The 12,036-nt window shown below is 38.1% G+C and overlaps 1 protein-coding gene across 5 annotated transcripts in view; it reads right to left on the bottom strand.

The window, feature by feature from the left end:
* Positions 1-12,036, bottom strand: part of Kdm4c (lysine demethylase 4C) — a 171,142-nt gene that overhangs the window by 119,556 nt on the left and 39,550 nt on the right. For all 5 annotated transcript variants that reach the window (XR_015047363.1, XM_021160558.2, XM_029475965.2 and 2 more), the window contains one exon: positions 946-1,139. Coding sequence is in view for 4 of the 5 variants with exons in the window: in XM_021160558.2 (XP_021016217.1) it covers positions 946-1,139 (194 nt within the window). In the remaining variant the exon portion in view is untranslated. The remainder of the gene's footprint in view (positions 1-945; positions 1,140-12,036) is intronic.

The following is a 12,036-nucleotide window of genomic DNA, read 5'->3' on the forward strand; positions in this document are numbered from 1 at the left end:
TGGCCGGGCGTGGTGGCGCACGCCTTTAATCCCAGCACTCGGGAGGCAGAGGCAGGCAGATTTCTGAGTTCGAGGCCAGCCTGGTCTACAGAGTGAGTTCCAGGACAGCCAAGGCTACACAGAGAAACCCTGTCTCTAAAAAAAACCAAACCAAAAAAAAAAAAAAAATATTCTGTTCAATCCAGGATTCTAAATAAGGTTCAGTAGCCACTTCTATGAAAATTTATATCCTGGGCAATCAAACACATAAAAATGCTTGTGTCTGAAATCATTAATATAAAAGCCAGTGACAAATACACAAAATTTATCTTCAAGAAATTAGATCTCACACCTCTCAACCTTTTTAATATTTTCTGTATATCTAACAATACTTTTTCATGAAAGGGTCATTATGAAGTATTAGTTGACAATTTTTTTTTAATTTAATGAAAACCTTTCCTTCCTAATATCAACTCCAAAATACTCAACAGATAAAAAACTAAATTTTCAGGTGTTAGATATCCAGATAACCTTCCCACTCCCTAATGCAGGCTTACTGTCAACAATACTATTCATAGAAAATCAGCAGCAGACACTGCCACATCTGACCCAACTTCCAAATATGACCTGAAATAAATAATTCTTTTTTTGCTTTGTTTTGTTTTCTCTCTGTAGCCCTAGCTGTCCTGGAACTCACTCTGAAGACCAGGCTGGCCTCCAACTCAGATATCTTCCTGCTTCTGCCTCCCCACATGCTAGAATTAAAGGCATGCGCCACCACTGCACGGCATAAATAGTTATTCTTAAAAATATATTAAATTGCAGAGGCAGAAAAGAATGATTATATGATTACAACCCAAAACTTCCTTACACTCACTCTATAAAAGAAGTAAATTCTCATCAATAATGAACAACAATCAATGATTCTCAACTCTAATGGATGTGAATATTAAACAAGTGACTTGCCAAGACTTGGGCTCCCCAAAGTGGAGATAATTAATACTGTAGAGATCCATGTCCTCCGTGTGCCACGCAAATGTTGTTTTCCACATTCCAAAATAGAGATAAGGGGTATTTACCCCCTCAATAGAAATACCACACTCTTCTTCAACCACATCCAAGACTGTATTTAGGCGAGCTATATTCCATTCATCCACACCCTAGAGACAAGACAGGGAGAGAAAAAGCAAAATCAAGTGTTAGGAAATACAAAATAGCACTTACTAATCAAATAGCTATTTATCAGGTACTACTATACTGTGTATTTTATCATTTAAAAATGGAAAATATAGCACATATTCAAAAGTTACATTAAGTTATTATTTAAATTATTCTAAAATTACTACCAACATATTTTTATATATAATTATAAAGGTAAAATTACATCCAACAACTGCATGATTCTCAATGAAATTAAGAAATAGTAATAATCCTAGTTTAACACAGATAACCTGAAATATGATACTGATAATTGGCATGTATTTACATTCAGGGGCTGAAATTTTTATTGTTTGTTTCATGTTTGCCCAATAGTTTCGAGGCCCTGTTCAACATGAGACATAATCTTAGGAAATCAACAACAAAAAATACCTCCTTCTCCCTTGATCGTGTCCATTTTAGTGTAGCATGTGATCCACTGTGTCCTACATATTTCATGCTACTGGAAAAAAAAATTCAAGTTTTCCAAATCATAGACCCTGCGCTAAGAGTAGTCCTCAAAAAGCAATTAACAGCATATATTGAAAAAATATTGTATACATAACTTCAGCTTTTAACAACTCATCTAAACTCTGGCAAAATTACTGGAATTGCCCATAGAGCTGGTTATAAAGAAAAGAAATAGTTAGAATGACTATCAGTAAAACTAAAGAGGAGTTTGTTATTGTTTGTTGGTTTTCATTAAAGGTGGCTGGAATGGTAGTAAATGTGTATAATTTCAAAACTTTGGAAACTGCAGCCAGGAGGATGAGTTCAACTAAGCTACATAGCAAATTTAAGGCCAGCCTTAGCTACATAATATGTTGTCTCATAAAGACAAAACAATACTAAAAACATTTTAAAATAGGGAAATATTCTGAGTTTAAGAGAGTTTACCCATCAGTAACTAATTTACTGTAATACACAACTATGTAGAATGTTTTAGCAAACTATATTGTCAACCCCCAATACTTTACTCGTAGTCAAAGTCTAATATCCAACATTGGGCTCATATATGTCAGTTCACAAGACAACTATAAAATCCATTTCAATCCGCACACAATCCTATAACAAAGAGAATAAAATATTCTCTATGACCTAAAAGGGCCCCCTAAAAACTATAGTACTAAAACAGCCTTACAAACGGTCACTCTTATCAATTTCTCTTTTACACTAAACCCCTTTAGGCTTGTTCTGTTTTCATTTTACTCTTTAAATAATTCTTTACTTAATAAGCTAATCCCATTTCCTAACACTATTGTGTAAGAAAAAATAGTGATGAAGTAGTTAAAAAAAAGAAGAAGAAAGTATTTAAACATTTTAGTTCCCTAAATAACTGTTCTATCTACAACTGAAGGCCTATGCTGGGAACTTTAAAAATGCAGATTTAATTTTAGGAGACCTCATAAAAGTTCAATAAAATTACATAGATTTTCTCTTGTATTTATAGTATTCCATTTCTTAACTCAAGTCCAACTTAACTTCAGTTCGTACACTTTAGTAAGAGACCCATTTGAAAATCTTTACAGGGGGCTGGAGAGATGGCTCAGCGGGTAAGAGCACTGACTGCACTTCCAAAGATCCTGAGTTCAAATCCCAGCAACCACATGGTGGCTCACAGCCATCTGTAATAAAATCTGACACCCTCTTCTGGTGCATCTGAAGTCAGCTACAGTGTACTTATGTATAATAATAAATAAATCTTTAAAAAAAATCTTTACAGATATAACTAATCTAAATTAATAAAGGAGCATCATAATTATGGGAACCATTTTAATCTGAAAGACCATAGGAATAAGAAACAAACTCTTTCACTGAAATTCTTAGGTGACAACAAGTCACTTCAGGATCCTTAGTCCAACTGCACTCTACACACAGAAACATTTCTTTGCGACCCATCTCCAGCTCCTAATGGTGCAATGGTGCACCAAGCATCTTAGTGCATACCCAAGATCGCGCCATTCTTCTGAAAGCCCCATTCATTCTTTCCTTCTAGCCCACCTTCAGTTCTTTTTTACTGTGCAACCCCATATGAATCTCTCTCTACCAGGGACCCACAGCTGTCAGACTAGGCTGAAACTCATGTAAGGGAATTAGATTCTCCTTCATGTTCTCCATGCCAGTCTATCCAAACTTCCTTAGTGCTGCTGCAGCCTGCTAGCCTGAGCACCACCTCCCAAACCAACTACACCCCGTTAGGCATATACCAAAAGATGCTCCACAATACCACAATGACACCTGGAGCTAGAAAATGTCATCCTCAATGAGGTAACCCAGATCCAAAAGGACATGCATGGTAATCACTTATATATGGATACTAGGCTTAAAGCACAGGACACCCAAAAAGAGTGTGTATGTGAATGAATGATGGGAGGTGGGCGGGAGAGAGTCGCGGGGAGGAAAGAGGAGAGAGAGAGAGAGAGAGAGAGAGAGAGAGAGAGAGAGAGAATGAGCAAACATGGGGTGGTGCTCAAGTTAAATCAGCATGCAATTCAGGCTAACTGAAAGTGATGGGATTCCAATAGAAAGGCAGCCTACAAAAAGCACATCAGCGAGCACTATTTCTATGTGCTGATTGCTGGCTGCATGGGCAGTTTAGAATATCCATCATTGTATATAAATATTAAAATATATTGCCCACAAGAAGTTTGTGCTTTTAAAAGTTTATTAAAAAGCAGAAAACTAAGATTGGAGAGATGGCTCAGCATTTATGAGCAGTAAATGCTCGTCCTCAGGACCTGGGTTCAATTCCTAGCACCCACTGGTGATTCACAACAATCTGTTAACTCCAGTTCCAGGGGAATTGAACGCCCTTTCTAGTCTCCATGGTCACCAGGCACCAGGCATACATGTAATTCATGGACATATATGTGAGCAAAACACTCATACACGAGAAATAAAATAAGTTATAAAAAAATCATATAAGACAATCTACTGAGTTCCATTACATGTCACACTTTCCATCTAGGCACCTCACAGAAGATCTTATTGAATACAAGACAGTGAGATAGTTCCTAAAAATAACACATGCATTTTCCTAAGCAATGACTGCTAATCAAGCACTTGTCATGGCTTGGTCAAACTTTGAAAGACAGAAGAAAAATTATAAACAGCTAGATGTTAGGCAGGACTTCTATTTACAAGGACAACTATAAAATAAATTTTGTGTTATCAGATTGCACTACAGACTATCATTAAAGCCTATGGATTTCTACATTGTCTTTCTGTAATATTATCACAAGTGGTGACGAATTTTGTCAAGAGAATAATAAGACAGAACATACGACATTACAATTTTTTAATCATGTCATCTCATTATCTCCTAATAAAGTGGCATGTGTCCTCAAATGCCCTGTCATCTGAAAGCACTGTAAGAAAGGCATCACTTGCTCAGGATCCCGAAGTTCATGCCTAAAAAGCTAGCGATTATCCGAGTAAAGTTAAAGTCTCTAACCAGGCCGGGCAGTGGTGACGCATGCCTTTGATCCCAGCACTTGGGAGGCGGAGGCGGAGGCAGGCAGGTGGATCTCTGAATTGGAGGCCAGCCTGGTCTACAGAGTGAGTTCCAGGACAGCCAAGGCTACACAGAGAAACCCTGTCTCAAAAGAAAAAAAAAAAAAAAAAAAAAAACACCTCTAACCAGGGCTGGTTCTGTTTCTGAAGTAATGTGGCCAAGCAAAAGCCAGAAAGTCAACTCTGATCCATGTATAATTTATATTTTTTTTTAAAAGTAAAGGAAAATTCTTCCTCTTTATCTCCCAATACTTTGAAATTCAGTAATGTAATACTTTGGGTCTCTGGGTTTTCTTGGTGTTTCATTTTGTTTTGTATTGTATTAAAAGAATGGTGCATCAAAATTTAGAAATAGCTAAATCCAAAAAGAACATTCATGGACACACTCACAAACATACAGTCTACTTTTTTTTAAAGTAACAATAAAAGAAAATAATAAATTATTTAAAAACAATAGTAAAGGTGAGTGTCACTAAGCATCAAGACCTGTCCCTGAGAAGCAAATGCTACAAAGAAAGAACTAGCTCCTGCACCCTGTCTTCAACACACCCAGTGCCATGCACGTGTCTCACATACACACACAATGAAAGAAAAAATGCTATTTTAAACCTCAAAGAAATAATCACTATAGGGTTTTGCTGTTTGATTCGTTGACTGGTTTGGTTTTGTTGGTTGCTGTTTTCAAGACAGAGTATCTTTATGTGTAGCACTGGCTATCTTTGATCTATGTAGCTAGCCTAGAACTCACCAGCATACCTAGCTAACTTTTATACATCTACATATAGACCTTGTAGATCTTTAAAATAACATCTAAATCACAGGACTTTACTTTCTTTTGGGGAAATTAAGAACTAGTTCACCTCTTCTTGAGGTACTAAAGCAGAAAATAAACATTTAAAACAGATAAATACTGTCAAATAAGCCATTAATATAAGCATCCCATTCCCATTCATGCTCACTCAGGACTCAACACTGGCATTTGATAAAACAAAAGCAAGAGACCATTTTAAAAGAGCTTTTGATACAGTGATGCCGTTGTAGCCTGAGAACTTCTAGGAATCAGATTTTCAGGACTCTGAGACAAAGTGTTATGGGATTACATAGGGAACTTTACAAACAATACTGCAAAACTAAAGGGGTTAGAGGGTGAACACATTGAGCCAGATCTGAGCAGCATTTAACAAATCAGTAATCGATAATCTGGCCAAAACCAAAGTATACAAGAGCAACATTCACCCAGGTGGCAATCATCTTGCAGAATACTGCCTAAGGCTGCATAGGGATGTGGAGAACATTGACAATGGGATGCCTAGAGAAAAATTCAGACATTTGACTATATATGAAACTCCATCTACAAAGCATTACACACACATCAGGATATGAGTAATCTGAATTACCAAAGTTAGATCCAATATGAACAATCACAAAAGACATCACAGAACACTCCCAGGAGATAGGAAAAATACAAGAATCCTGAGGCCACAAATCAGTCTAGTCTAGGGTTGTGGGTTTAGCTCAGTGGTAGAGCGCTTGCCTATAGCAAGCACAAGGCCCTGAGTTCAGTCCTCAGTTCTGGGGGAAAAAAAAAGACCAGCTAATGCTCCTAACAAATCAGGCTAGTCAGTTTCCTTAAACTTCAACTCTTCTAGGCTTTCTTTCTCTCTTTATCTAGCGCCTATTTAATATCCGAATATCACTTCATCAAGCCACCTCAGCCTTATTCTGTTCTTGCTCTGTATTGCTTCTTCTTTCTTCTCTTTTTTTTTTTTTTGTTTTTGTTTTATACATCCCTCCCTCCTTGTTCATTCCTTTTATTTCTTTACACTCCCAAGAAACTAGTGTGTGGGGCTCCTGAAAAATGCAACTGCCCCATACTATCAGACAACATAGCTTGACTTCTCTCCAGTCTGCTAGTCAAACATCTCTCATCCCATGACATTTGCTGCAATCCCTTATCCTATTTATTTCTTCCTCTCCTGTTTGGTCTCTATCATGCCAAAGTGAATCACTATCCTACCAGTGTTGGCTTCCTTCTTCCTATTTTCTTTTGATTCCATTCAAACACACAGTAACTAATTAATAGACACAGAACTACCAATATCCCTTTAGTCCAAGGAGCGGTCAGTGCTTAGGTGATGACTTTGTGGAATTGAGTAAGACTCTCTTTCATTGTGAATCTACTGTTGTTGCACAGAACGGCTGGGAACAGACCATTATGGCCTGAATGCAAGTCTAACAAAAAAAAAAAAAAAAAACAATACCAAAAAGCTACTACAACTTAATTCCTATGAAGCATTACAGATGCTGTAATATGGGGGTGGGAGGGTCAAAAAAACTAACTTCTAAGGTACAATCCCAATACAAAACAGAACACAAAATACCTTATGACTTCTCTAAAGTCTACTAAGTCCAAAATAATCTCCCCTGCCTGATAAGATCAGAAAAGATCCTGGACAAATAACTCAAAAGAATGAAAAGTATGTTTAAGAAATGAAGGATGGGGGCTGAAGAGAAAGCTCAGTGGCTAAGAGCACAAGCTGCTCTTCCAGAGGTCCTGAGTTCAATTCTCAGCAACCACATGGTGGCTCACAACCATCTGTAATGGGATCCAATGCCTTCTTCTGGTGTGTCTCAAGTCAGCTACAGTGTACTCGCATATATTAAATAAACAAACAAATAAATAAGTCTTTAAAAAAAGAGAAAAGAAATGAAAGGTGATATGAATAAACTACAAGGGAAAAAAGACAACTGAATAAAAAAAGGAGGTCAACACAGGATATGAGAATGGAATTCAATAAAGACAAATATTGAAGAAACACCAAATGAAATGATGGTAGAAATGAAAATTTCAATAAAGTCAGGTGAAAAGTTTTAGGAAGAGGTAGAGGAATTGGTACACTAAAAGAAAAGAATAAAATTTTTATAACATGACAGAACAGGAAACTCTTGTAGACATCATGCAAGCACCTGGAGATGAGGTGCAGTGTAGCACATTTGCCTAGCATGTGTGAAGTCCTAGGTCCAATCCTCAGAAGTCTGAAGTAGAAAAATGGACAAGGGCAAAACTCAAAGAATGAAGGGCATGACTCTAAGAAGTTAATTTATTCCAAAAGGAGAGAGAACATTTTAAGATAATTGTAACAATAAATAAATAAATAAATAAATAAAACCTCAAACCTAGGCTCATACACATATAAAAGGTATTTTAAAAAGCGACTGGAACAAGAAAAAGAAACCCACATGACATATCCATAGTTAAAACACTAAATATATTGAACAAGGGATGTGTATAAGAGCTACAATAGAAAACCATCAAGTCACATACAAAGGCAGGACCATCAGAATAATAAATAACCCCTCAACTGAAATTTAAAAGCATGAAGGCCATATGCATTGCACATTCTAGAATACCACAAGTGCCAACCCAGACTACAATACCTAGCAAATCTGTCATGACTGAGGGAGAAATTAAAATAGTTCATTATAAAAACTAATGTACATCAAGCCAGCTCTACAGAGGATACTATAAGGAATTCTTCATATTCAAAAGAATGATACAGACATCTAATAGCTATATGAGGAAGAAAAGTAACATATTTGTGAAACAAAGAAGCATTAGAGAAACAGCAAACACTACAAAAACAACAAAATAAAAGGAATATACCTTTCAATAATTCTGAGTATTAATTAGCTTTAATCAAAAGATATAGAGTAGCTTTTAAAACAAACAAGAAAGAAAGGGAGAAGAGAAGAGAAGAGAAGAGAAGAGAAGAGAAGAGAAGAGAAGAGAAGAGAAGAGAAGAGAAGAGAAGAGGGGATGGGGGAAGGGGGAAGGGGAAAGGGGGAAGGGGGAAGGGAAGGGAAGGGAAGAGAAGGGAAGAGAAGAGAAAGACCGGCAGACAAACAAATAGCATCCATCCATTTATCACTGGAGAACCAGAAATGACAGACATGACCCTAACGGTGAGAGGATAGAAAAGGTTATTCTTAGAATGCAAATAGATAGAACTAAGGAATAAGCAAGTGTCTCTATTTAAATGCCTGACAAAATTAGACTTACACTTAAAACTGGTCCAGAAAGATACGAGAATTTACTTCATATTTATTACAGAAACAATCTATTGAGGACATAATCCTAAACATAAATGTCTTAGTTAGGGTTTTACTGCTGTGAACAGACACGATGACCAAGGCAAGTCTTATAAAAAAAACAACATTTAATTGGGGCTGGCTTACAGGTTCAGAGGTTCAGTACATTATCATCAAGGTGGGAGCATGGCAGTATCCAGGCAGGCATGGCGCAGGAGGAGCTGAGAGTTCTATGTCTTCATCCAAAAGCTGCTAGTGGAAGACTGACTTCTAGGCAATGAGGGTGAGGATCTTATACCCACACCCACAGTGACACACCCATTCCAACCAGGCCACACCTATTCCAACAAGGCCACACCTCCAGATGGTGCCACTCCCTGGTCTGAGAATATACAAACCATCACATTCCACTCCCTGGTCCCCATAGACTTGTTCAAAAACATGAGTCTATGGGGGCCATACTTAAACATAGCATAATCAAAATGCATTTAGCCCAACTTTCAAAGTCCTCATAGTCTATAGCAGTTGCAATAATGTTAAAAGTCCAAAGTTCAAGGACTCGTCTGAGATTCATTCAACTTAATTAACTGTAATCCTCAAAGGAAGGCAGGAAACCAGCTGGGCAAACTCCAAACTCTGCATCTCCATGGCTGATGTCAAAGCGGTCTTCAGATCTCCACTCCTTTTTCATCTTTGTTGACTGCAACAAACTGCTTTCTCCTGGGCTGGTTCCACTCCCTGTTAGCAGCTTTCCTCAGCGTGTATCCCATGGCTCTGGCATCTTTAACATCTTTGAGTCTCCAAGGCAATTTCAATGTTACAGCTTCTTGTTTCAGTGTCTGGGATTCCACTTGATCTTTTGTACTCCTCCTAAGGACTGGCATCACTTTTGCAGCTCTGTCCTCTGTAGCACTCTAAGCTCAGGTTGATCCACTCCACTACGGCTGCTGTTCTTGGTGATCATCCCATGGTACTGACATCTCCAATACACTGGGGTGTTCCACTCCAACTAGGCTTCACCAATAGCCTCTCATAGGCTCTCTTCAGGGTGCCAAGCCTCAAATCCTTTGCATGACCCCTTCAATCCTGGGCCATCAACTACAGCTGAGGCTTCACCTTCTCCAATGGCCTTCCCGGGCTTCTCACAGTGCTAAGCCTCAGCTTCTCTCCATGATCCCTTCATTCCTTTACAAGCAGTACCACCTGAGTGACTCTTACACATTACCAAGTCCAGCCGCAGCATGAGGTACAACCTTGGGTATTACTGAAACATCTTCTTTGTGTCCCAGAAAACAATTTCCAGAAGATTTCACCTCAGTGATGCTGGTCTCTTCTTAATCACTGCTAATTCCTTAGCTCCAGCTAACCAGCATCAATTTTCCCAGTAGTTCCTTCCATTCTTAACTCTAGAGCCAGAGCCACATGGCTGAAGCTGCCGAGTTCTGCTGCTTACAGGAACTAGAACATGATCCCCTTGTACTATTACATTATTCTACATCCTTCACTGCCTAAGCTTGGCTATCCTGGTTCTTGCTCTGTAGATTGACCTTGAATGCAGAGATCAGCATGCTTGTCTCATGGGATTAAAGGTGTGTACCACCATGCCTGGATCTAATTAAGCTGGGTAGAATCTTGCCCCAAGGTCCCACTCCCTTAATCTTTTATCTCCTAGAACACAAGATTTTGCTCCATTTCACTTCCTGGTACCCCTTTAATACTCGAACCATAATTTTATATTTTTCCTTTCTAAGCTTGCTATGCTTTCTCAAACTTCTCTTCATAAGACTTAACCAGAGAACAAAGACTCTGCTGGGCTTTTTTGAAACTTCTTTTGTCAATGCAATTAACCCAAGTCTCTTCACCTTAGCCTCAGGCAAACTTTTCAGACAAGGGCAAAAAGTAGCCACATTCTTCACTAAAATGCCACAAAACCAGTCTTTATACCACATTCTGAAATTTTTATCCTTTGAAATCTCTTGGGCCAGGTCAACACAGTTCAAATTACTCCCAACAACAAAGTCTTCCATATTCCTACTAGGATGACCCATTAAGCCCCATTTAAAGCATTCCACTGAATTCCAAATCCAAAGTCCAAAAATCCACATTCTTTCAAATAAAAGCATGGTCAGGCCTATCACAGCAATACCCCACTCCCAGTACCAACTTCTGTCTTAGTTAGGGTTTTACTGCTGTGAACAGACACGATGACCAAGGCAAGTCTTATAAAAAAAACAACATTTAATTGGGGCTGGCTTACAGGTTCAGAGGTTCAGTACATTATCATCAAGGTGGGAGCATGGCAGTATCCAGGCAGGCATGGCGCAGGAGGAGCTGAGAGTTCTATGTCTTCATCCAAAAGCTGCTAGTGGAAGACTGACTTCTAGGCAATGAGGGTGAGGATCTTATACCCACACCCACAGTGACACACCCATTCCAACCAGGCCACACCTATTCCAACAAGGCCACACCTCCAGATGGTGCCACTCCCTGGTCTGAGAATATACAAACCATCACAATAAAATACAACTAAATATAAAGATTAATCCTAACACAGTAATACTTCATGGTTTCACTATCAAAATGCTCTTATCAATAAACATGCCATTCCAACAAAAACCAGAGAAGTATTGGAATTTTTTTTTAAAGATCTGTTTATTTATTTTATGAGTACACTGTAGCCGTCTTCATGCATACCATATGAGGGCATCAGATCCCATTACAGATGCTTGTGAGCCACCATGTGGTTGTTGGGAATTGAATTCACCTCTGGAAGATCAATCAATGCTCCTAACCACTGAGCCATCTCTCCAGCCCTAAAGTAGTGGAATTCAATGGCATCATAGATCCAATGTATTTAACAAACATCTATGAAACATGGCAATCAAACACTGCAGAAAAAACATCTTCTCAAGATCCTGTGGAACTTTCCTTAAAGATCATACAATAGAGTACAAGCAAGTCTCAACAAATATGAAAAAATTAAAATAATTTCTTATATTCTGAATATAATAGAATATAGCTAGAAATCAATTCCAAGAAAAAAACACAGAAAATTCACAAAGTCATGGATAGTAAACATCACACTACTCAGTAATGAAATGGAGCCACTAAGAAAATCAAGAAAACTAAAAACAAACAACAATATACCTAGAATTAGACGAAAGTGAAGAACCTACCAAAATATCTCTAAATTCGTGCATCATTCCCTAGACATTATAAAAATGTAAAACAATACTACTTTAAGACTTCATTTTAGGA

This window comes from Mus caroli, unplaced genomic scaffold, assembly GCF_978045245.1.
Source record: "Mus caroli unplaced genomic scaffold, Mus_caroli_1 scaffold_6, whole genome shotgun sequence".
In the NCBI taxonomy this organism is placed as follows: domain Eukaryota; kingdom Metazoa; phylum Chordata; class Mammalia; order Rodentia; family Muridae; genus Mus; species Mus caroli.